General features: G+C 59.5%; 1 protein-coding gene across 1 annotated transcript in view; it reads right to left on the bottom strand.

Moving 5' to 3' along the window:
• Positions 1-26,056, bottom strand: part of TNRC18 (trinucleotide repeat containing 18) — an 83,461-nt gene that overhangs the window by 33,025 nt on the left and 24,380 nt on the right. The window contains exons 5-16 of the mRNA XM_044915288.1: positions 24,930-25,986; positions 18,130-18,232; positions 17,622-17,827; positions 17,057-17,203; positions 16,356-16,546; positions 14,607-15,036; positions 12,246-13,244; positions 7,931-8,106; positions 7,250-7,386; positions 6,892-7,020; positions 5,071-5,242; positions 3,277-3,637 (exon numbers count right to left, since the gene is read on the bottom strand). Coding sequence (XP_044771223.1) covers positions 3,277-3,637; positions 5,071-5,242; positions 6,892-7,020; positions 7,250-7,386; positions 7,931-8,106; positions 12,246-13,244; positions 14,607-15,036; positions 16,356-16,546; positions 17,057-17,203; positions 17,622-17,827; positions 18,130-18,232; positions 24,930-25,986 — 4,108 coding nt within the window. The remainder of the gene's footprint in view (positions 1-3,276; positions 3,638-5,070; positions 5,243-6,891; positions 7,021-7,249; positions 7,387-7,930; positions 8,107-12,245; positions 13,245-14,606; positions 15,037-16,355; positions 16,547-17,056; positions 17,204-17,621; positions 17,828-18,129; positions 18,233-24,929; positions 25,987-26,056) is intronic.

The following is a 26,056-nucleotide window of genomic DNA, read 5'->3' as shown; positions in this document are numbered from 1 at the left end:
TTTTTTTTTTTTTCTTCGCGTTGGTGGGGGTGTTGGGGAAAAAAGTTTTTTAAAAAAGGATTGGGGGGGGGGGGGGGGGGGGGGGGGGGGACAGTGTCTCCCATTACTCTCAGTGGCTCTGAGAACGCCCGGGCGCGTGCCAGGGCACAGAGGTCCGAATGCCTACGGGCCATGAACAAGCCATGGCCCACCGCCTGGACCTCACCCGGGAGGCCCCCTGGCCGCAGGCCTCACAGAGCTCGTCCTTTCCAGGCTGGCAGCTGCACACAGCCACCTCTGTGAACAGCCTTCCTGGGCCCCAGGGAAGGTGGGAGCCCCACTCTCAGGAAGGTCTCACCCGGGGCTACAGAGCTCACTGCACCCAGCCCACGGGCTCCTTCTGGGGAGGGACAAGATCCAAGAAAGGAAGGGCTCGGGTAAAGCTCTTCTGCCCCAGAAGACCAGTGTCCAGGGGCATGCTGGGCGGCGCAGGCCGACTCATGAGGGCAATCATGCACGCGCATCCCAGCTCCCCACCCAGCAGCATCACGACGGCCATCGTGAAAGCAGCTACACCAAGGAGATTGGCAAGTGATGTTCCAACTCAAGGCTTCCCATCAAAGGGCCGCATTACCAGCACACTGCTGCTGGCTTCCCCCAAGTCTCCCGCCTTACTGCACAGGGTGGGAAGGCCAGGGTTCTCAAGCTTTCCTGGGAGAGGATCACCCAGCTTTGGGGAAGGGGGCCATCAAGCGGGCACAGCTCTGGCCCCTTTCAACCCCACCCCAAACATCCTCACACCATTTTGATCTGTTTTATCAGTGAAGCTGTCAAGCAAGATTTCATTGGGAAAAACAGCTCCACAGCCAAAGAATGTAATCCCTTGATCTGATAAAATCCACTCCGGACATGAGGAACAGTAACGAACAGGGCTACAGCTCTGGCAGCACCTGCCATCTCCAAGACCATGAGAAACTGGTGTGCGTGTGCGTGCGTGTGTGCGTGTACCAGGTGCAGGAGGTGAGGCGGAGGCAGTGTCTTCTAGCTGCCTCCTCCTGTACCTACGCTTTCCACTCCAAGACCCCAACTGCAAGATGGCCTCAGAACTCTAGACGGGGGTGACGTGGACAAGCCCCATTAGGCCCCTGTCCGTCCTTTCCAACGCCACATCCCAGGCTGGAGACGTCCGTGGGTGACGACAACCAAGCTGGCTTCCCACCAGACATGCCCCTCAACCCCTACAACCCAAAGTGAAAAAGAAAACTGCTTTCTCTCTTCCCACGTCCTGCCAGCCATCTCCGTGCTAGAAAACACTCTTGACCTCTTTGTGACTTTGTCCTCCCATTTATCTACAGAAAAGCCAACATGAAAAATACAAACAAGGGGCGCCTAGGTGGCTCAGGTGGTTAAGCGGCCGACTCTCAATCTCAGCTTAGGTCTTGATCTCAGGGTCTCGAGATCAAGCCCCACATTGCGCTCTGCCCAAAAACAAACAAACAAACAAACACAAGAGCTCTCTCCAGAGCCAGCTGCATATCATAGCCAGCATCTAGGGGGACACAGATCTTCTGATCTCTCTGCTGCAACTTTAACTCCCTTCCCTCACTGGGACACTGGGATTTTGGACACAGGCGTAGCAGAGAAGCAATCTGAACATGCAAACATCTGCACACGGTGGACTCACAGGCTCAGAGCACTCCAAGACCTCAAGGACGGAGCTACTCTGGCCTCTAGATGTACCCCAACCACCTGTAAGTGAGAGGAGTATGGGATTCTCCTGGCAGTCAAAGCAGCAGCAATCCTCCCCACTCCCTCCATCATTCTAAATCCAGCAGAGATGGAAAGATCAGACGAAAGCCTTTCTTCCCTCCTCCTCCGGAGCTGTGAGTTTCTGAGATGAGCTCATGGCGCCATGGGCCTGGGCACTGCTGTTCAGATCACACCCATCCAAAATTGAGGGCCACAAAAGCTATGGCAATCAAGCATATCCTCAACACCTAAGGTACAAAGGAGCTGTTTACCACACGTTCATCTCTGCGTCAGCCCTAGAGACCCATTAGTGCTGAGCAACCAAACATACGAATGTTTAAATGAAAAAAAAAAAAAAAAACACCCACAACAGCAGCAGCTTAATCTCGTGCCACTGCCAGCTTTTACCAACATGAGCTCACTTAGAGCTCACAACAGCCCTGTGAGGCAGGCGATGACAATTTAACTCCAAGTCCATAAAAACATTTCCTTCCCTCAAAAAAACAAAATTTAACAGCATTACAGGTGTCTACTTCCTTGACATTCAACCACCCCTCCAATGAACCACGCAGAGCCAAACAAAAGCCCAGACACACACATCTAGGCAGTCCCAACGAAAGAGCCCTCCACCCTAGTCAGGGCCTGGGGACGCCCACCACAGACCCTGCTGACAACTGCCAGGAGCCACGAAGCCCCTCCTGGCCTTCACACAGCGGCCACAGGCTTAGTGCGCATGGGTCCTGGGCATCAGGGGCTCCACTCACACACGCCTAGGAGCACCTATTACACGCCACCAGAGGCCCTGGAGAGCCGGCCGTCCGCCCACACACACACCTAGGAGCGCCAAGTACGTGCCATGGGCGACCCGGGCCCACCAGAGGCCACCGAGAGCCAGCCATGGGCGCACACACACCCAGGAGCACCGACTGCGCGCCACCTAGGCCACGGAGAGCCAGCAGGGTGGACCCCAGGCTCAGGAAAGCCGCGCTCCCAAGTGCCCGGGCAAAGAGCTCCCATGCAGCACGCCCCGGCCAGTGAGAGGCCCTCAGTCCAGCGGCGGTGCGCTTCCCGCTCGACGCTCGGACCCTGCCGGTCCACCCTCGGGCACAACGCGGGGCAGCCACCTGGAGGGCTGTCAGAAACACAAAGGCAGACGCGGCCCGCACAGCCATCAGTGCGCTGCCCGGCACGGCGTGCGCTCTGCGGACAGATGCCGTTCCTCCGAAACCCCGGCCGGAGGACGGAGCGCTGCGGTGGGCGGGCGAGGCCGGTCCGCCTCTACGGTCGTCGCAAACGGCCGCTCCGCGCTGAGCAGCCCCGTCTCTGTGGCGCAAAGGCCTTCGCACCAACGGCTTTCCCGCAACCGAGCGGAAGACCGGTGCAAGAGGGCAGGCGCACTTCCGCTCCCACCCGCCAATCACAGGCACTTCCGCTTTCCGCACCCCCCCCACTTCCGGCGTGACCGTCGAGCGCCCACGAGAGAGACGGAAAGAGGAGAATGAGGAGAGAGAGGAAGCGCCCCGAGGCGGCGCGGCGTCCGCTACTTACTGTAGGAGTAGCTGCTCACTTCCGAGGCGAACGGGGAGTGGGCCGACTTGGGCTGGCCTCTGGCCTTGAAGCCCACCTCCATCTTCCTGGCTTTGGCGGCCCTTTTGTGTTTACCTTCTCTGGAGGCTTTGAGGGACAGGCTGAGGCCTTTGGCCAGCGCCTTCCTGTCCTTGCCCAGCAGGCTGTCGTAGGGCGTCAGGTACCTGCCGCAGCCCCCGCTCGCTTTTGACTTCCCCCCAGAACTGTCCGAGAACTTGAAGGGCGACTTGAGCTTGTCCTGCTTCGTGAGGGACAGGGCCTTGTCCAGCTTGCTGGCCAGCTGCTCCTGGTCACTGGCCATCTTCTTCTTCTTAATCTTCAGCTGTAGAGGGAAGTCACGGGTTAAGACATTTGGCGAAACAGGAGAGTGGGTGTCAGCACACCGGCTCGGACAGAGCTGGGCTCCAGTCCCTTCTCCCTGCCCGTGGCTTCTGGCAAAGTCGCTCAAGCCCCCTGAGCCTCGGTTCTTCCCGCTCCGTAAAAGGGGGATAATTACGGCGGGCCTCTTGGGGTTGTCGTGAAGGTGAACCGAGACCAGGCCCTCGAAGCTCTTATCACAGAGCTGTTACTGTGGGTTCAGCGATCGCTAAGGCTGGCACTGCCACTGGCTCTCCCCGGCACTCTCTGGTGCCTCCTAGGGAAGCCCTTTGAGCAAGCGGCCCTGCTGATGCGCCGGGGACCCATTAGTGCTGAGGCCGGGGGGGGGGGGGGGGGCATGGAACCAAGATAGAAACCCCACATCCTAGCACGGCTGATCTAGCTCGACCACCTAAGGCAGCCCACGAAGACTGCAGCACAACTTAAATCGGCCCATCCAACTAAATGGGCCGGAGCTGCCAAGAGAATGCCTCGGGCGTGCCTCAGATGCCCGAAGCAGAGAGGAGCAATTCAAGATCTCGCAGATGAAAGTCCTGGTTGCATGTCTGTTACAGTCATTTGCTGTCAAAGGGAAATGTACAGTTTCAAAGCCATTAATGCCCCTCACTTGAACATTTTAGCGCTATTTTCTTTAATCAGGTAACATATCATACGGGGGAGAAAGTTGGGATAGGGTCATTTAAACAGCAAGAAGCATCCTTCCCAATTTGCAAGTAAAGGATCCTGATACACAGACTGGCTTTGTTCCCTCCTCCTGGATCCAGTGTCCCTTATATGAGTATTTCCCTCTGATGGCCGAATCAACGGAAACAGTCCCCTTGTGTGCAGCTTTATGAGGAGGGATGACAAGGTACATTAGTATTTAGAGACAAAGGCCTTAAGTGGACGATTTCAATGCTCTGCAGAAATAAGAAAAATCAAGGAGTTGGCTCTCACCCCATTACCCCTGGGGAGTTCACAAGGAAATTACAATGGCATCAAGCCCTTGTTTCTTAGGACTACAGAATGGTGAAGCTGCTCATTAGACAATTACACTGTTAAACAATAGTAATTGCGTTATTTGGTTAAGAACTTGCAGTCTCTCTTCGTGGCTTCAGCAAAGGGTCATGGAGCACACACAGGGTTGTGGCTTTCAGTCTCTGCTCTACCTGAGGCTGCGCTACTTTGGTAAGTCTCTGACCTCCTCTGGGCCTTGATTTCCCCCTCTGTGCAATAAGGAAGACTGGAGGACAATCCCTGTGGCACTAAGGCAATCATTTCTACAGTTTCTGTGCAGGACTAGGATCAACAGACCTGTAGAGGGAGCGTGAACTCTGCAATACCCTCCAGACCTTCCACCCTAAGGTGGCAGCACACCTGGAAAATAGGCTTACTGACCTGACTCATGAAGTCCGATGAGGCTTCGTGCTCGTCCCAAGGCTGGTTCCTGCCCCTCGCTTTCCCCGTTCCAACGAGGGCATCGTGTTCCTCCTCAGGTCCCTTGTGTCTCTTCCTCATCCCTGCTCCAAGCTCGTACTCCTCCGACGTCAGCAGGGGCTTGCTGCTCAGCCTGAAACCCAGATGCACTGCTGGTCAACACCCCGGCCAGGAAAGACTCAAGGGTTGGGGGGTCCGCCCTCACGGCCCTGAAGGGTGGGCTCTGGATGTCGAAGCACAGACAGTGGTGGCAGAGTGACGGATCTGGGGAGACGGATCCTGTGAAGCTATGGTGCTGGGATTCTATTTGTGAATGGGGCAGAATGAGAGTTTAACAGGAAAGAAGAAATGCTTCTCCAAGGCAGTGTGCTCTGCTGGCCTTTCTCGCTTGTGCTTCTTCACACATACAGTCACACACACACACCTTATCAAAACGTGCCAAGAACAAGGATCAGAAATGTCAAGGTACTCTCCCAGGATGGGAGGGGGGTAAGAGTCACTGGCTGGTCTCCTGTACCCCTGGGATTAAGAGAGTCAGGATATGGTCCCAGGCTGAAGGCTTCTCTTGCCTACTTTAAGCTAAACCCTCACAAGTAATAAGAGCGATTAATTTTTACTTGGTGCCAACTATATGCTTTGTTCCATGTCAGTGCTTTGTATTTCAGCCACAAAACAATGTTCTACATACTGGTTTTTACACGGGGGAAAGTGAGGCTCCAGAAAGCTAGCACCGAGCCCGAGGTCACAATAAACACTGGATGGAGCTGGACACAAAAGCGGGAAAGTGCGCCCACCTCCAGGGGCTGCCTGCAGGCGGCCTCAACCTCTGCTGTCTTCAGGAACTGCTTCCCTACCCTCCTCTGGCTGGTTGTACGGGACTTCTTCCAGTCTCCAACCTCTCCTCCACCAGGAACATCCAAGGAGAATAAATGCAAGTCGTGGGGGCCCTCGGGGTGGCCTTCTGACAAGACCTGTGGCCAACCCACTGGCTCTCCTATGCCTTCTGAAGCCACCCTGCAGCCCCCTCTACTTCCTCAAGCCAAGTACCAGGCTGCCTAGTGTCTGCCCTGCCCTGATGGCCCAGGCCGAGGCACGCTCCAATTCCGGTCCTCTGATGGGCTTCATTCGACTCGTGCTACTCCCTGACACCCAGGAAGACCGAAGCATCATTCCTATCCGTGCCTAGCCTGGAGAAAGAGCTCTCATTCCAGCCACCATTCAAGAAAACCTCCAGAGGTGCCACACGTAGCTTCTGCTGCCACTCAAGGAGCGCACAGAGGGGCAGCCCCGGGTTACAGGCTCAGGTGCGACAAGCCAACAGGTCAGGCCAGGAGGACAGGAATGACACTGTCACTCATGCAGGGAACCAAGTGACAGCACAAGTCAGAGCCCGTCCCAGCGGGGCTGGAAGCTCAGTGGATCCCTTTGCAGGGAGGAGGTCCGTGGAGAAGAGCGGGAATTAGTCCCTAACCATGGAGGAAGCAGGTGTGGCAGGAAGATGGGTGAAGCGCTTAGCTGATGGCACGGACACCTCTCATCACTGGGGTCATCTGCCCACTCAGTGCCGGGTGGGTGAGTCTGCCTGTCCATTCGCCACTCGCCTGGCTCACCCTCCTGGCCCGGGCAGCGCGCACTGTGCTCCCTGAGAACTACCAAACCAGGTGGGTCAGAGCCCGAGGGACTCGAGGTCCCCGGTGCCCAGACACAGGCCCTGCCACGGGCCCGTGCTCCTCCCCTCCGAGCTCTGTGCCAGTTCCCGACCCACCGAGGGGCCAGCCTTACTTTCCGCTACTGTTGCGGCTCTTCCCTCTCTTGCGGGGGGGCGACAGGGCGCTCAGGGCGTGGGTCCGTTTCCTCGGCCTGCCAGGGCCTCTGCGTGCCAAGCTTCTATGGGGTTCCTCGCGCCTGTCCCTTAAAAAGAATCACACGCTTGGCTGTGAACCTGGGGGGTGGGGGGGGGGGCGCGGAGAAGGGCACACGATACACACACATCACTCGGGTCCACACACACCTCTAATGGCCTAGCACAGTCAACCTACTGAGCGCCAGAGCCTACAAGAGCCCAACCAGGGCACCACCTGCTGCGGCCTCGTCGCCCGGCCGGCTGGGGCCGCGGGAAATGGCTGGGGTGCACACTCACTCGGAGTCGCGGCGTCTCTGCAGCTTCACCAGCTCTCGCTGCTTCTCCTTGTACCGCCGCTGGACCTCGGCCAGCCGCATCCGGAAGTCCAGCTCCATGGCATCCATGCTTTCCAAGGAGGACTTCATGGCATACAACTGCAGGGAGAGCGGGGTGAGGATGCCGACGCCCACCAGCTCCCACCACAGACACGTGTGGCAAGGCTTGATGGCGACGGGGCCCCAGCTCGAACCCCATCTCTGCCACTTACTAGCCAAGGCCGTAGGCAGGACGCAGGACAAGGACCAAAACCCAACTCTGCAGGGCTGAGTCAAGGGCAAAGTGGCCCGGGACAACTGCTTAAGCAGTGTGGGCCATCGTGTTATGCATCACTTACAGATGGAGGCTCAGACAGGTGAGGCGCTTGCCCGGGGCCCACAGGCAGCAAGGGGCACAGCCAGGCCCACTCTTCCCGACCCATCAGGCTGTCGCCCATTATTACATGGATAAACTGAGACCCAGAAAGGGGAAACAGCTTGCCCAGGATTGCACAGCAAGTCAGTGGTGGAAGTTGGACTCAGATCAGGCCCTTCCAGCTCCAAAGCCAGCCATGTCCCCAGCAAGATGGCATCTCGGGGGGACCCACCTCCATTCCCACCCCACAGGCCACAGGAAGGCAAACACAGGCCCAGGACACCTCACCCGCTCCTCCTTCTTCTGCATCCAGCTATACTTCTTGTTGGGGTTCAGCTCCCGCGGAAGCCGCAGGTTCTTGAGCGGGTCCACGAAGGGGCTGTCCAATACCTCCTTCAGCATGTGGCTGCTGGCTGCCAGCAGGCTCTCCAGCGAGGGCCGCACCGCCAGGCCCCGCTCTGCACCTGCACACGGGAGACAGCTGAGCCCACGCCTCTGCGCCTGCCCCGCCGCGCTACCTGGGGCCAGGATTCACGGACACGGCAGCCAACCCTGCTCAGACCCCAAACAGGGAGAAGAATGCGACCCAGGACCAGCTTGGGGCTTGCCCAAGGCCACATGGCCCCCATGACTGGACCGCGGCCTTTCCGAGAAGAAATGGTGCCAAGTGAGAGGACAAGTGAGAGCCGGGGCACACAGTACGCCCTGTTCCAAACGTCCACTGCTGCACAAAGTCGCCAAGAGTGGCCAAGCGCCGGCAGAGGTACTTTCTAGAGTGTGCCTCTTTCTGCTTTTCTGCCTTTTAAATTTTCCATGAAGAATATGCATGGTTTTCACTTTCAGAAAAAAAGGAGCCCGGATTAAGTTTCATAAACTGTAAAAGTAATATGAGAACCCAAAAAATACAAACCAGGCAGAAAGGTGTAAAGAAACGAAAACCTTCCCCACCCCAGCAGAGCCGCCCCGGCCCCCGGAGGGGCCACGGCTGACATTCTGGTAGAGGGCCCTGCAAACAGTCACCCGTGATGTCCGTGGATATCCTTTATAAATAGGGAAACGGCAGCAACCCACACACACGGAATCACACTTCGCCTCTTTTCACACAGTCCCGCGTAACGAAGCTCCACCGCATGTTATTAGCTTGAACCTTATAAAAACTGCCATCTCTGCAGGTCCAAAACACCAGAATATTAGCAATTTTATGTGGCTAACCCCAGTAACAGCTGCCTAGAATTCTCTTGCAGTGCTGAGTTTTAATCTATCTAAATAATCCTCTACTAACGACATTTTGGTCATTTCTAAACTTTTTAGTTTTTTGGTAGTGGGTGGACAGGCACACAGTCAGGACACACGTGTTTTAGAATTCCTATGTGTGTGATTAACTTGATCAAGGTATGTGCATTTCTCTCTCTCATAAATAATTCCAGCCACCCTTCAGAAAGGGCGCACCAACTGAGAATCTCAGCAGTGGCTCATGGGAGCCCACCTCCTCTCCAGTCTCTCCCGAAGTAAAAGGAGTTTTGATTTTTTTTTTTTAACTGGTGTTTTCCTGGTGATCTAACATGCGATCAGTTTTTGTGAATGTACCTGACGTACTGGTTTTTCACATATACCTGAGAAGAAAAGTGTATTCTTTACCACCAATCGTGCAGTTCCATAAAATCAACGTCAGTGATTATCTCGCACAGATCAGGGCTTCCCAACCTTGGTGCCTTCCACAGTGCCGTCAGCTCATCCTCTGCCACAGGGGCGGCTGTCCTGGGCATGCGCTGGAGGAGTGGCGTAGTGGCATCTCCTACCTTTACCCACTAGATGTCAGCAGTACTCCCCCAAGCAGTGACAAACCAGCCGTGTCACTGCCGACGGGTTTTGCTCTTCCATATCCTTACAGAAACTGAGGCTGCAAAGCAGTGAACCCCATCAGCTCACAAGGGGCTGGTATGAGACTAAATGAAGCATGTGGCCCACCCCAAGGTGAGGTGGTGTTTGTGACGGGAGCTCTGGCTAACTAATACACCAGCCTGTGGATGTACCAACACGGAGATGACCCGTGGGGAAGCTCTAAGCACGACCTGGGGCCTTTTGCAGAGGACTGAAGCTCAGCATCCCAATCAGCAGCTGCTGGGAAGAGAAGAGGGCCACCAGGACCTCCCTCACCCCTACAGCGCACACACCCCTACACACCAGCACTTCCCAAGTGCACTTGCTAGCCCAGGGTCACAGATCCAGCCCTGGGCCACACCTTCACTGCAGAAACCAGCTGCAGGTCACAAAACCTACCCCCCCACCCCCACTGCTTCTTGGAAAGTCTGCTCTTCAGGGGCTCAGGCCAGGAGCCCTGGAGTCGCTCTTACACCCACAGAGAAGTCTGGCAGAGCCCACTGGCTGCACCTTAACCTCTACTCAGAATCCTCTCGCTCCTTACCTCCACCTGCCCCCCCTCCACCCCAGGCCCGGAGCCTCCTCCTGGGTCTCCCTGCATCCACGCTTGCCCCGGCATCAGTTGTCCACACAGCCCCCAAAATGACCCTATTTAAGTCTGATCCTATCACCGCAACTCCAAATGCTCTTCCAGGAGTGCCCAGGGACCCACCCCCTCCCCATCCCACCAACCTCCTCGCAGCCACCACTCTCCTCCTCCCACTCTGCTCTACCCCCAGCCTCCTTTCTCTTGTTCCAATGTGCCACACACAGTGCCACACACACTATTCACCTCAGGGCCTTTGCACCTGCTGTTCCGTCAGCCTGGAATGCTTTCCCCAGAAGAGTTCCTCCCTGGCCTTCCTCAGGTCACTTTATCAAGAAGGCCTTCCCTGGCTGCCTCGTCTCCACCCTGACCCCTTCCCACTGTTTCCACCTACTACTGCCTGTCACCACCCAACAGTGCCGAGGGCAGCACGTGGACGGCCCTGTCCAGAAACAATGCCGGGCACACAGTTAAATGAGGACAAGTAGGACCCCCAAACTGAAAATGAGGCAGGGGTGTAAAAAGGAGCAAGGGTGGGCAGCAGTCCCCAAACCAGGGAACCCATCCTTAGCCCCTCCTTCCCAGATGCGGCTGGCCCTCTGAAGCCCCCACTGAAAACGCAGGATTCAAGAGGATTTTCATTTTTTTCTGAAAAATAATTTTTTGTATAAAACTACTTAAATGAGAAAGAAGTCGTCATGAACTTTAGAATAACAAGAACCAAACAAGAGACCCCTGTGGGGGAGTGGGCAGCACCTGTCCAAGCTTCTGGGGGGGCCACATAACCGTGGCAATAAACAAGCCTTGAAAATGTGGCCTTGGTTCTGACCTAGCAATTCCACCCCGGGAATGAATATACCTCCAGGAAAATCAGAGGTGTGGCCAAGGATTTTTCTTCAGGCATAATCATCACATTATTTACAACAGCAAAACAAAACAAAAAGTGCCTGACAATCTAAGACTAGGTCACTGAAGGCTGGGGCCTCCACTAGCTGGAAAACTCGACTGTCCCTAAAAAAACTTGTAAAGTCACACAGCTTTGAAAAATATTTCATAAAGAATATGCTAAGTGAAAAGGGCAGCTCACAGAACATTGTTTACAAAACGATCTTAATTTTAGAAGTGTATGTGTGTAGAAAAAGTTCTAGAAAAAATGCACCAAAACACTGGCAACACTATTATTACCGCCCTGACAGCTGTCGCCAGGGCCCCTCCCTCCTTCGTGCCAGTTCTGGGCCGAGCGTGGGGTGGTGAGGCTTGCCTGGCCCACAGCCCCTTCTGCACACATTTCTTGGAACACCCTGAGTTGTTTCTGTGTTGAACACCAGTGGGTTTGCGCCCAGCCCAGAATTCGCTACCCTTCTACTGAAAGGACCAGTTTCCTTCTGAGGGCTACCCCTCCCTGCCGCCCCCCAGAGAGGACAGCCCCATGAGGGGCAGTGAACAATCAGCCTGTTCCTTCCCACCTCCCTGGCCGCACAGTTTGCTTCTGCAGAAAGCATGAACCCCAGGGAGCCAATGAAAATGAATCAAAGTACGTTTGCCAGAGCTACCAGGAAAGAGGTGGCCTCTTTTGAGAGTCGGCTGAATTGGGCAGGCCTGTGGGCCTGCGAGGAAGTGCTGGTGACCCCCATGAGGGAAGTGGGCCTGCCGTGAATGAGGCCAACAGAGAGAAAAGTGGAGCAGGTGGAGAGAGAGACGGGGAAGGGGGTACAAACGAAACTCCTGATGACTTGAAACGCCCAGATCCAGCCACACCTGAAACTTACTACCTAATGACCGCCGTACTTAGGTTCCAAGAGCCAATTTCCCGCACCTTTTCCTAAGCCAGTTCAAAGGAGAGTTCCTGTCCCCTGCAACCCAAAGAATGGTGCCAATACAAAACCCAGCACTGACAGACAAGGAGAAACGTCACCACTACGACACCCACAGACCGGCTGCACGGCAACATGAATGTGCTCGGAACACTCCTAAACTGTAACCAGTTGAAATGGTAAATTTCATTATGTGTATTTTGCCTCAACTTTAAAAAAAAAAAGCACACGAACAAACCACATCCTGGGGATTTTCAAATTTAAATTCTTATGAAAAAAACACAGAAAATGCCACAGACACCAAGCACCCCTCGTGGCTCACCTCCCACCTCCTGGCTCCTCTTTTCCAGCTCCAGCTCGGCGATTTCGCTCAGCAGGGTGATGCCGTGCAAGAAGCTCTGCTCCAGGACCAGGCTCTGCGCCACCTCCAGCTTCTCCAGGGCCTGGGCTCCGGTGCCCGGGGACGGCAGGGGCCTGGCCTGGGGCAGCTCCGCAGCCGCCGCCAGGGCGTTCATGCCAGCCAACGGGTCCTCCAGGCCAGGCGGAAACTGGTCGGAGCCTTCCTCCTCCAGGAAGCAGGGGCCACTGGGCACAGTTGAGGCCTCCTGGGCCTCCAGACTCAGGCATTCTCCCTCCCCAGCAGCCACGTCACAGTCTGCCAACTCCAGGCCGGCCCGGGGCTCGCTCGGGGCCGCCTGGGCTAGGCCCTCCTCGGGCACCGCCTCCGCCACGGGCACGGCCATGGGCATATCGACGGGCACCTCCACGGGCTCCTCCTTGGCCTCGACCAGGGTCTCTGGCGTCAGCCGCGCCCCCAGGTCCGGGGCAGCCGTGCACGGTTCTGTCCGGCCCGGTGAATCGACCCGCGCTTCGGCCCCCTCCGCGAAGTCCGGGCCCCCGGGGGGCTCCACGGCCCCCTGCCCAGCGGCGCTCAGCGCCTGGGCCTCCAGCAGACCGCCTCCACAGCCAGCCGCGGGGCTTGGGGCTGCCAGGGCCTCCTCGGGGGGCAGTGTCAGAGGCGACTCCAAGGAAGGCAGCTCGGCGGGCCCTTCGTCCATGTCCTCCACCTCGGCCTTCACCTCCCGTTCTGCCAGTGGCTCTTGGTCTGGGCCCTCTCGCAGAGGCTCCGGGATCTTGGAGGGGGACAAGCAGATGGGCTTGTCTTCAGGCGAGAGCGCCAGGCGCTCGGGCCCGTCGGCCGGCAGTGGCACATCGGGGGCCAGGCCATCGGCGTCGGCGGCCGCTGTGGGTTGCAGCAGGAACGGGTAGGGCCTCCCGTAGTGCGGCGGCAGGGCTTGAAACGGGTACCTGGGTGGGATATCTGCCAAGGACACGGAGAGTCAGCAGGGGCCCCTTCACCTGTCACGTCTGACATCCCCCATGGCCCCATCCACACCCACGCACCCACCAGCCACGACGGAGGCCCATGGCCACCCTCTCGTCCGGGCCAGCCTACAGAGCTGCGACCTCTTCCAGGCGGCGTCTGAAGACCCCTGGGGCCTTTCGGCATGTCCCGGGGACAGAGAGAAAAGTCAGCCACCATCCTGGCCCCGAGGGGCTTCAGATCTCAAAGGCAGAAACCATAACCGGCTTTCTTTCTTTCTCTAGCCCCCGACCCCGCAGCACCCAGCACGAGGCTGGCCCAGAAGCAAATGCTCAGTAGACCGCCAATGGTCTTCACCCAGCCGGGGCATCTCTGGTCCTCCACTCCCGCCCCATCGCATTAAGGCAGAGGTGGGCCATCCAGGTTGTTCAAGAAGTAATAGTAATGCAGTGCTGCCCTTCCCCCCACTTTCCTAAACTCCCACCCTCAGAGTGTAATCTCCCAAGAGCAGGATGGTGTGCAGGCGGATCTCTGCAGTGCTCCCAGTGCTCCACAGGAACCTGCTGACCAGGGGGTGACGGGTGCACGCAGGTGCACGCAACAGCCCCCGGGACCAGACACGTGCTCAGTGTCGGACATGAGCATGGCATCAAATCTCCCCGGGGAGGGGCAGCCACTTGCCCCAAGATCACATAGCATTCTGGTGGCAGAATGTGAATTTGAACTCACACCCTCCCAAGCATGCTCTCACACTCTTAACAGCCACAAGGGAGGAGGGACGCCATTAAGGCTACCTGCTGCACGTCCCACTGACACAGGCCGGGGGGGGGGGCCAAAATGGGGGAGTCCCATGCTGTTATTGCTGTGACAACCCAGCACCTCCCATGAGCTAGCCATGTGCCTTACGGTTCTTACTTTGCTTAACCCTCAGAACGAGTCCTTTGGAAATAGTTTTTGTTTTTTCCTTTAAGTAGCTTCCACGCCCAGCATGGAGCCCAACGTGGGGCTTGAACTCATGACGCTGAGATCAAGAGTCAGACGCTTAACAGCCTGAGCCACCCGGGCGCCCCCTAAGGGCGGTTCTAATGTAACACCTATTTCCCTGACCATGCCCCTGAGGCGGGGCCCGAGAGAGGCCCGAGAGAGGCCGTGGCTGACCCACATGCCCCTGCGTTCATTCCAGAGCCTGGTGGCAGGCCCGGTGCACGGCAGGTACCCAGCAGAGACAGAGAAAGGAAGGAAGGAAGGGCCGGACAAATGGAGGGTCAATGCTCCGGCGGGGGGGCAGCTCCGCCAGAGCCAGAGCCGACTCCAGTCTGGGCAGCACGCGGCCCCCAGGGGTCTGAGTCGCACTCCTACCCGAGAACAAGGCCTGGAAGGGGCTGGGGGCTTCCTTCTCCAGCTCCAAGTCCTTCTTCTCCACGACGTTCTCGGGTGCTTCCTCCTTGCGGGTGATGCCAGCAGTGGGCGGCGGGGAGGCAGGCGGCGGGCTGCTGGGGTGGGAGCTGGGCGTGGCGGGGTAGGCGTACGTGGGCGCCTTGGATACATCCTCCAGTTTCTGGATGACTTTGGCCTTCAGGGCAGCCACAGGGGAAGCGCGGGGAGATGGCGGCGGGCTCATGGCCTTGCCATAGGCGCCCGTAGGGCCGGCAGCCAGGCCGGGGGGCTTCCGAGGCAGCAGCCCAGGGCCCGCGGCAGCCAGGCCGGCCTTGCCTGCAGCCTCCAGGCTCCGCTTGCTCACCTTCTCCTCCATCTCCACCCGATGTTCCTGGGCCTTCAGCCGCTCCTGCTGGGGAGGGGGCCGCCAGGTGGGGTCAACACAGCAGGAACCATCACCCAGCACCTGCCCTGTCCCTGGGGTCCCCTCGAGCGGGGTCCAGGGTGCAGGCTGCCCACCCTCCCAGCCTGCTATGGACATTCCGCCATGACCCGCGTGTAACAAGCACAGCGTTCCTTGTGGAACCCCAGATGGGGCTGCGGGGGCGGGGGGGGGGCGGCCTGCAGTCCAGACCCTGGCCCTGCTGGGAGCCTCGTGGTTAGGACAGGGAAGGCAGAGCAGAGGCATGAGGCTCCTGATGATGAAGCCGCCCCACTCCCCACACTTTGATGGCATTAGAATAGCTACGTTCATGGAAAACTCACTACCTACTGAGTGCTCTCCTGCCTTATCACCTTTGGGTCTCAAAATGCCTGTGGGGGGGGGGGCCCTTCCTACATTTGATGCCTTTTGAGGAAATGGGAGGGGGCTGCTTGAGGACAGCCAGAGCTCATGGGGTGGAGGGGGGGGGGCCAGGGAGCCAGGCCATCAACAGAGAAAACACACTGAGAAGAAATGCTCCCAGCACCAGCCACTCTCCTGATTATTAAATCTCACTGAACAATCCTGATGACGCAGAATTACTAGCATCTCCACTTTCCCAAGGAGGAAACCGAAGTGAAGTGAAGTCATATACCCAAGGGCACAGAGCCAGATATGCCAGAGCTGAGGTTCAAACCCCGGGCCCTGCCTGCTGCCTGGGCCACCTCAGCCGACTCCTCTGGAGTGGCCACTACACAAAGGAAAAGGGACAAGGCCAAGCAGAGGACAGATGTCCTGGAACGCCTGCAAGGAGGCAGGAGGGCCACAGGCTTTCGGGAGTACACCCACACAGGGAACCCCTCGTGTCTCCCATCTTACGGGATCAGTCCACGTGGCGGTCAGACGCCAGCCCCGGCCTGAAAAGGGAGCTGGGACACGGAGTGGGCAGCCCGGCCAGCAGGCTCAAGGAGGTGGTCAGGCTGGGCTCAGGAAACAGCCGGAGCTCTGGCATCTCTTCAGCGTCCTATGCAAACTTCCCCAGGCCAGCAGGCGGCCTCTCCTGCCTCGGTTTCCCCGCTGCTCCCCGCACCCTGCCCCTGCCAGCCTCCATCCGCCTCTGGGCCTTGCTCACATTGTTCCCTCTGCCCGAAGGGCTTGTCCGTGGTCTACTGTTTCAGGCCTGTGGGCAGATGCTCCCCCCTCCAGCTGGCCCTCCCTGACCACCAGCCCCTGCCACCTTTTCTCCCTCACAGTTCGTAACTGCTGAGGTTCTACCTCTGGTCCCCCTGCGGCCACCACCCCCCACTCACCACGAGCTGGGCGCTCCTCTGCAGCTCCAGGGCCTGGGCCGCCTGCTGCTGCAAGTACAGGAGCTCCTGCTGCCGGAGGAAGCGCTGCTGGGAGAAGAGCTGCAGCTGCTGGGCGTGGTGCAGGGGGCCGCGGCCCGGCGGGTACAGGGCGGCCCAGAGCGGCGGCGCCGTGGCCCGCTCCATCAGCTCCGCTAGGGGCAGGACGCACAGTGAGGCTGCACCCGCCGCCCAGCGCCCCCATCGGCCCACTGCAGAGGCGGGGCAGGGCTGGCCCGGGCCTCCCTCTGCACCCACCTCCCGGGCCCAGCGGACAAGGGCCCCCGTGCACACCCCAGGTGGGATGTCCCAGGACTCTTACAGCGGGAGCGTGCCGACACGGGGACTCCAAGCCCTTCCTCCCCCCACACCCAGTGGGCTGCCAAGTGGACTCCCGAGGGATGGGAGGCGCCAGGGTGGGGGGTCCAGGCCCCAGGAAAGCCTGCACTGGTTCTGGGTAGGAGCTCATCAAAACAAGGATCGTGATGGCTTTATGACACGGGGAAACCACGGACATCAGAACATCCTCGAAGCCCCGGTCTGCCTCCTACCCCATTATCCTGGCCGGACACCCCCCACGTCGAAGAAGGCCCCTGGCATCTGGGTCAGTCTCTCCAGGTGAGGCTACCACGGCCACTGCCCCCCACCCAAAGGCCACCACTTACCAAAGTGAGGCAGGTGATCGCTGGGAATGACCACCAGCTGCCCCGACTGGGGGTCCCTCACGAACTGGTAGGCCGACGGCAGGGAGCCCCCCAGGCCAGGCGGGAAGGCAGGTGCCATGCCCTGGTGCAGAGGTGGTGGGCCCAAGCCTAGGAGAGACCCAGGCCTGCGTCAAATGCCAGAGGCCAGGGGCCCAGGCCCACCCCCTTTCTGTCCACTCCCCAGACCCCCACCTCCCGAGGCCTCCATGCAGGAAGCTGAGGGCTGACAAGCTGCAAGCATGTCCACAGCCACCCACCCCTGGGCACCACCTCCAAATGGGCTCAGCAGAGGGACCCCCGCAAGGAGGGTGTCGTAGTAACCGCCCTCTTCAGACACACAAGGGAGCTGAAGTGTGGGGAGAGGAAGCGAGGAAGACAAAGGAAGACAGCAGCCAGCTCTGGGCGTGGGTCCCACAGTCCTGCCCCGGCACCGGCCACCAGCCCCGAGCTCCAGGCAAGAAACACGTCAGGCCCACTCTTATCCTCAACCACCAGATAAGGGCGAAGTCGCCCACCCCACACTTACCATAGGGGTGTCCAGCGAGCCACATGGACGTGCTGCCCGAGCGGGGCAGCCAGGGGTGAGTGGCCAGGTGGGCTGCGGGGTCGGCAGACCAGCGCCCGGAGCCTGCCAGTGATGGGCCACCAGTCACCATGAGATTGGGGTTCAGGCCGTTAGCAGCGCAGCTGGTGGGGTGCAAGCGGGCCAGGTCAGCCAGCTCCTTACTTTCTCTGGAAGGGAAACAAGCATTGGCAACAGCCCCGTGGGCCCGGGGGATGTGGGAGAGGAGGGGTGTCACCCCGAATACCCAGCAGACACCCAGCATAAAGAGGAACCAGCTCTGGCTCAGAAAAGAAGGGCCCCAAGGGCCTCCTGCAGGAGGGGGGACCCACACTCGCTGGAGAGGGGCTGTGGGGCCATCTGGCCTAGGATCAGGGTCATGGGCCAGGGTGGCTCCCGCTCTTGGGACAAGAGGCCGTGCGCCCACGTAGGGTCATCCCGCCCCAGCCCCGGGTGGCCCCCAAGCCCTCACCTGAGCAGCTTCTCCTGGTCTCGGTCCAGCCGCGCCCCCAACAGCCGCTCCTCCCGGTGCCTGGTCCTCTCGTCCCCACAGTCACCATCGGCTCGGCTGTGCCCTGAAGGGAGCGGGCAGGCGATGAGCCCCCAGCCCGGGGCCCCAGCAAGCCCGGCGCCTGGCCAGACGTCCTCGGCACCAGGCCCCCCCACAGCCCGCAGAGGGCCTATCTGTAACTCGCACGGGGAGCCCCCACCAGCGCAGCAAGCCAAACGCTGGGGGCGGGGTGGGTAGGACGGAGGGGAAGCCCCCAGCCAAAAGAGCGGCACAGCCAGACCCAGGTCCCAGGGAATCAGCCGCCACCCTTAAGCGCCACTGAGGTCCCATCACGGTTCTGGCTGCTGCAGACATACGGCTCATCTCTCTAAAATCGAGACGGGAAAATAAAACCAGAGAAAACACGATCCACGTGGGGATGAGTGCGAAATGTGGGAGCTGCCACTGGGGCTCCCCAGTCCCTGCCCTGGTGCCCAGCATGCACCACCCACCCAGGCTGGGACCGCTGTACCGCCCATGAGCTGCCCGGCCCCCCAAGACCCCTCAGAGCACAGGAGGCGGGTCCCCGAGCCCAGCCTGGCACTCAGCCATTGAACTAAAGGGGGGTGGGGGAACAGGAGCCCGTGGAGGGCACCCACCGACTGCTCTGTCTCCCCTCGCCCTGCCACCTTCCTCCAGCTCCTGCCCCAGCCCCTCTTACTCAGTGAGCCAGAACTCGGGACACGTGTGGCAGCCCAGTGGCCAGGCTGGGGCATGGGAGGCAGAAGCACCTGAGGCTCTTCTCAAAAGAGAAACGCACTGGGGCTGGGGCTCTCTCACCCGCATCTTGGGAGACCCAGCAGCACTGGGAGGTGTGCTCGGGAAGGAAGCCACTCCCAGCCCCCCTGCCCCGGCATTCAGGTGTGACCACTGTGCAGGAGACAAGGGGTCCAGCAGCGGCCCCCCCCACTCGTGGCCCTCGTGTGCAAGGACCCCACTTGGAATGCTGCCATCGGGCATCTCCCCTTTTCTCCCCTCTGCACCCCCAAAACCAGGAGCTAGCAAAGAACAGAGCCCCCAGGAGAGGCTCAGGGGTCTAAGGGCTTCTCCCTGTCCTTTCAGGAAGGCGGAAGCCTGCCAGCCCCAAGACGAAGGGCAGGAGCCCCGAGAGAGGGCACGGCGGCGACCCAAACCCACGTGCCCATGGACCAAGTCCACAGGGGGACAGCCAGCAGCCTAGCACTGGGGAGAGAGCACGTCCCAGAGGCGGCTGGAGACACTGGGACAGCGAGAGCACCGGGAGGACGGCCCGGAAGTTCCAGAGGTGGGCCAGGACGAGGGGAAGCGCAGGGAGCATTCAGTGGAGCAATGTCAACAACGGGGGCATCCAGCAGCCAGGCAGGAGTGAGGGCGGGCAAGAGAGCGCATGGCTTCACAGCGTGCCCCTGTGGGACACCGAGGTACATCCCTGGCCGCCCGCTAAATCATTCATGCAGGCCGCGCCCAGCAAAGGCACTGAGCAGACATCGTGTACGCCAGCTCAGTCTCTGCGAGCCCTCCCTGCCCGTGGCAGGCAGGGGAGACGCCCTCAGTGGGAGAGCAATGCCACAGCCAGGTTGGGGTGAGACCCAGCCAACCTGCCCCTGGCCTCCGGTGTCAATGTGGTTCCTATATCCAAAGGGACCCTGAGCCCCCCTGGCCACTTCACAAAGGACTGGAAGGGGCCCTGTTCAGGGATCCCCCGGGGTAGTGAGGTCCAGAAGGGCAGCCCGGGCTTCAGGCAGGGCCAAAGTGTGGAGGGCCACCCGGAGTCCTGTGGCTGGGCTGGGAAATCAGCGTGTGTGCCCCAGCTTCCTTCTCCCAAAGGAGATGGCCTCACACTCCCCGGGCCACCCTGGACTCAGGGACAGGGTTTGGCACTAATTCCTGGAGTCCCCGAAAGGGACAAGTGCCCACAGAGTAGCCTGGCTCCAAGTCCACTGTCCTCTGGCCCGACGCCTCTCCATTGCCATGGCTGTCACCAACCGCTCAGGGTATCAGTGGCTTCCCATCCCAGGCCCCATCTCCCACCACAAACCTGGCTGCAGGCCCACCCATCCTGGAGCACCCAGCAGCCCCAAGGTCACTCCAGTCAAGAGCCCCAGACAGCTCCCTCCAAATTTGGCTGGTCTCTGAAGAACTGTGACATGCCCCCACTACCTCACCCCAGGCTTGGCTGGACTACAGCTCTACCCTAGACTACTCAGCCTCTCCCGACAGCTTAGCTTAAATGCCCCCTTCTCCAGGAAGCCCTCCCTGACCACCTCTCCTCCATCAAGCTCCCTTATTTATCTCCCTCCCAGCACTAACCACAACGTGCTACTATCCTGCTTGCTGCTTGTTCACCATCTGCCTCCTCCATGAGCCTATGTACCGCTCTGGTTCAAGAAGTCCCACTCCTGGCTGTGTACCTCTTCCCTACATAACCCTCGGCACAAGGGAAGCTGCTCGATAAATATGCAGGGGAATGAAAGAAGGAAAAAAAGAAGGAGTCCTGTGGATATCTACAGGAAGAATGAGCTATGCAGCAGGAATAGCAAGTACAAAGGCCCTGGGGCAGAAGTGTGCCACATCAAGGAAACTGTGGTGGCTAGAGAGAATACTAAGAGAGGTGCTAGGGATGAAACCACAGAAGAGGTGGGTACGGACTGTAGGGTCTTGGAGGCTATGGAAGGGAATGTGGTTGGTTTTGTTCGAGGTGGGAGGAGAAGCCAGAGGAAAAGTGAAACTTCTGTGCCCGGCAGGACCCTAGATCTTCTCCATGCACTCACTCGGGGGTCATCACCCAGGAGGTGGGTCCCAGCCCTCGTCCCACTCTAGATTAGAAAACCGAGGCACAGGAAGGCAAAGCACACTGCCCAGGTGCCACCACTGCCTGACAAGCAGGCTTTCCTGGCTGGGATGGGCGCCTGAGCGTGTCTTCAGGCTGAGCCTCCTGCACCTCGCACACAGCGGGCACGGGACTGGTGCTCAGGAAATGGCGGCACAGCTGTCGCCACCCATCTGCAGCCCTGCCCCCGGGGCCCAGAGCCACGCGGCCACGGCCTCTCCAATCCAGGCCGAGGCCAGGACTGAGGCCTGGTTCCCACGGCCTCCGGGAACATTCGGGCACACGTGGCTGCCACCAGCTCAGGCCGACTGAGCACGCTCTAGGAGCGGGGGCCGTCGCTGCTGCTTACACCTGCACGACCCCAGCTCTGCCTGGGGCGACACGGGCGTACCCCCACCGCCCCCCGCTGCCTCCACCACAGGGTGACGCCACCAGGCAAGAGGCAGAGGTAGGAGCCACAGGCCTGGGCCGAGTGTTCAAGCTCAGCCTGCTTCTTCCAGCCCAGGGACCCTGGGCCAGTCACTTCACCCCCGCAGAGCCCACTCTCGACACGGGGGAAGCTGCGAGAGCCACAGATGCTCCTGCGAGGGGCTGCTGGGGGCCTGGGCCGGCTCCCCCTAACGACCGGGTTCGCCCGCGGCTGCCCGCTGAAGGACAGCAGCTGTGCTGGGCTTCCGGGCACGCACCACCGGTCACTGGGGCTCACGGCTGTTAGGTCATGCCTGTCCTTGGTCCAGTTCTGGGCCCATGTGGGCCCCCGGGGGCATTTCTCCGGAAGGATCTAGGACTCACGGACACTGTCAGCAGCTCTCAGACCCCAACACGCTGAACGCGAGCAAAGACAAGGCCGGCCTGTTTATGAAGCCCCTACTATGTGCCCAGCAGCCGCATGGTCAGCGTGGACACCGGGGCCCGGAAGGTTCAGGCCTCCTGCTTAAGGTCACGTAGCTGATGAGGCAAAGACCGGATCTGAATCCACTGACCAGCAGAAGGCTCTCCCCAAAAGTTCAAGGAGACAGGGAAGATGGGAAGAGACCAGGAGATGCAGGCTGACGACCAGCCCCTCGGCCAGGGGGTGCCCCCAACTCCTGCCCTCCCCCAAGGGTGCCAGTATTGGGAAAAACCACTACTTCTTATGGGAACTGGGTTAAGGAAAAGAACCCAGCTGCCTACTTCTCAATGGCTGACAGTGACCAACCAATGCCTGAATGTCTCATCCCTAACCCGTCAGGTCCTCCCTCCCTCCCCACACTCTGTCACACACACACACACACCGTCACACACTGTCACTCTGAGTCACTCAGTCACACACTGTCACAGTCACACACCGTCACTTTCGTACATACTATCGGACACACTGTCACCAGCACACAGGGTCTCTCTCACACACATTCTCTCACACACAGTCACACAGTCAGGGTCAGTCACACATACTGCCACATAGAACGTCACACAGTCGCTCACACTCCTACAGTCACACACGGTCACGCTGTCACTGCCAGTCACACGCACTATCATAGTCACACAGGGTCACTCTCACACGCACCTCTGTCTCACACGCAGTTCTCTCACACACTCATTCGCACACGGTTATGGTCACTCACCATCACACACAGGCACACACATTCTCTCACACGCACCTCTGTCACACGCACTTCTCTCACACACTCATTCGCACACGGTCACAGTCACTCACCATCACACACAGACACACACATTCTCTCACACACACACGCTGTCACACATACTGTCACACACATCACATACATTCTCACACTCCAGTCACACCTATTGTCTCACACACACCTTACACAGTCACACTGTCACACATCTTCTCTCACACACACAGTCAACGCTCCGTCCATGTCACACATACCCTGTCACAGTCACACACACACCATCACGCATGCTCACACGGTCTCACACACATTCACATGCCTGCTCTCACACACATACATTTTCTCTCACACATACTCAAACACACATTCTCTCTCTCACAGGACCGCGTGGACACGGGCAGGTACTCTGGGGACTGTGAGCCCCCAACAGGGGTGAAACACCATGTCACACGAGCACTCCTTCAGGGAAAGGACCCAAAGAGATCTCCGGCCTCCCAGAGGGGTCCCCGGGTGCAAACCTCTATCCTAGCAGAAGGGCTTGTCCACCAACAAGCCCGCCACCTCTAACCAAGGGCTGTCATCCACTCCTTCAATCCCAGAAATGAGGCAGTGCCTCAGGCCAGCCCCCCTGGGTCAGAGGACAGGCTTCCCTGGTCAGGCTCCACAAAGAACCATGGACTCAGTCATTCAACAAACATCCGTGAAGTGTCACTCACTCTAGGCCGGATGAAGAGCCTCTGCAGCTACAACGTGCATGCAAATGTGTGGGGCAAGGGCCAGCAGGAGTCCTGGGGCGGCCCTGTGCCTTACTGCGCTCACCCAGGAGAGCAGGGCTAAGACAGGGGGTCTAGGAGGCTGGGACAGGACAGTGGCCACCCACCATGGAACGAGGCTAAAGCCCAGCAGTCATCACAGGTGGGCAGAGCGGGGCCAGACCAAGAAAGGGATGGGGTCCCAAGAGACATTCACCCAAGATGCCTACGCAGCCTCCAGGAGTAGAGTCTGGGAGGTGCAGGGAAGGGGGGCCATGTGGCTGCCAGAGACAGGGGCCCAGGACGTGGGTGAAGCCTAAGCTTGCAACCAGCTGCGTATGGGAAGCTGGCCAGACACTGGAAACAGAGGCACAGGGAAGAAGAAATCTAGGCTGACTGTTGCGAAGTCACAAGAGCAAGGACAGCGGGAAGCAGCCTTCCTGGGCCATTACCCCAGTCTCCCAACCCCACACCACAACACACTAAACACCATCCAGGTGGGGGCTACAGCCCAGTGCCCACCCAACCTGTAGGAAGGGTCCCTGGCTCAACAATGGGCAGACCAAGTCCACGGTTCCAACAAAAATGCCACAAATATCAACCCTCCAAAATCCCATTCCCACAGCGCATGTGCAAGGGACAAAAAGAAACACAATCGACCACATTCTGGAAAAATATTCAACTTCACCAATAATCTAAAGAAACGCACCATTCTTCCCCACCGAAATTAGCAATAGTCTTTTTTAGGCACTAAGGTACTGGACGTCAAGATCTATGAGAACACAGGGACCCAGTTTCTACCTAACACGCTCGGTCACTCATTCGCTTATTTACCAAACACCTACTAAGCGCCAGGTCCCACACTACATATAGGGAACAATGAACTAGGTAAGGCAGTTACTCCCTCCAAGACTGAGGACTGAAGACTTGGAGCCAGCCCCTTCCTAGGAACCTATTCTTAGAAAACGACTCAAAATATCAGGAAGGTGAAACGCACAAAAATATTCAATGCAACGTTCTAAACACAAAAACATCAAAGAAGGGGAAAAACGCCCACGAGAGGAATGCTTGGCTGAACTATGGTGTGTGCTCTAGACAGAATAGTAGAGGCCGTGAAAAAATTATATAAAGATTTCACAAAAGGGGAGAGGGAGAAAACCCACACTGTAAGCATGAAGAACGCAGGGACCAGCATTGGGTGTGCTCTAGGAACCCTGGCGATACAAGCAATCGCAAAGGAAAATGAAGCCAGGGAAAGATCTGGAAGTGTTCAGGATATTGGGACAAGAGAATAATAATCCCTTTCCTTCTTCCTCCCTTCCTGCATTTTACACATTTTTCTATGCGCATGATGGAAAAAACAATAAACTTTTAAACAGTAGCCACAGCCCACAAGTGGATGAAGGACAAAGAGTAGCAGGAGGGCGGGGAGAAGGGGCTGCAAGGAGGCCGAGACAGGTAGAAATGGAAAGCAAAGGTGGACGGGATTTGGGAGGCGAGGGCGGAGCGTGGAGAAGGTGAGAGGTGGGACCCAAGACCCACCTTTGACGTTGCTCAGCGACAGGGAGCGCTCCTGGTCTGCCAGCCCAGGCCCCAGCCGGCCACTGCCGCCACTGTCCTTCTGCCGGGCCACGGCCACCGCAATGCCCACGGGCGGGTGTCGCACCTCTGCCTCTCCCTGGGCACCAGAGCCCTCGCGCCCGAAAGCCTTGGCGCTCTCGGGCCTCTCCGGGTCCCGCTTCAGCTGCCGGCCTCCACCGGCCGCAGGACCCCCCGGGTGTGGCAGGCGGGCCTGCGCGCGCGGGGCACCCGCGGTGGTGGGGGCAGGCTCGGGTTTCATGGTGCCCAGGCCTCCAAAGGGGCTCTTCTTGCCGCAGCCGCCAGGGCGCACGGCCACGGCCTCACGGGTGAAGCTGCCGCTGTACTTGATGAGGCTCTGCATGGCCGAGGCCTCCCCGGGCCCGTGGGCCGCGGCGTGCACGTCGGCGCCCGGCCTGGCGCAGGCGGCCGCGGCGCGGGGCAGCGCGCCCCCGGGGTCCAGGTAGGCCTTCTTGGAGGCGGCCGCCTCCTCCTCGGCGCGGCTGGCGTGGTGGTGCTGCGCGGCCAGCACGGCCATCTGCGTGGTGGCGAAGTTGCCCAGCTCGAAAGGCTTCCACTTGGGCTCAGGGCCGGCGGGCGGGGGCGGCCGCGCGGGCTCCAGGCCGAAGAGCTTGGCGGCCTGCTGAGGGGCGGCGGCGGGCCCGCGGGGGACGCGCTCGCAGGCCCGCGGCTCGGCCTCGGGCTTGAGCAGTTCCTTGGCGGGGAGGTAGGCCCTGGCGTCCGGGGAGGCGCGCGCGGCCCGCGCCGGCGGGGCCTCCGCGGGCGGCGGCCGCTTGAGCGAGCGGATGACCGAGTTCTTCTCGCGGAGCGCCTCGGGCCGGTCGGGGGGCGGCCGCGGGGACCCGGGCGGCGCCTGCAGGACGCCGGGTCTGCCCGCCTCGCGCTCCCGGGCCCGGGCGTCGCGCGCCTGCGACGCGATCTGGATGGGCCCCGGGCGCTCGTCGAAGGCCTCCACGGAAGGCACGAAAGTGGGCGCCACCACGCGGTGCTCGCGGCCCGGCTCGCGCGCCGCCGCCGCCGCCGCCGCCGCCGCCGCCGCCGCCGCCGCGGGGAAGATGGTATAGACGCTG

Source organism: Neomonachus schauinslandi, chromosome 5 (assembly GCF_002201575.2).
Source record: "Neomonachus schauinslandi chromosome 5, ASM220157v2, whole genome shotgun sequence".
Lineage (NCBI taxonomy): Eukaryota > Metazoa > Chordata > Mammalia > Carnivora > Phocidae > Neomonachus > Neomonachus schauinslandi.
The sequence above is the reverse complement of the archived record's forward strand: the minus strand, read 5'-3'. Positions and strand labels throughout refer to the sequence as shown.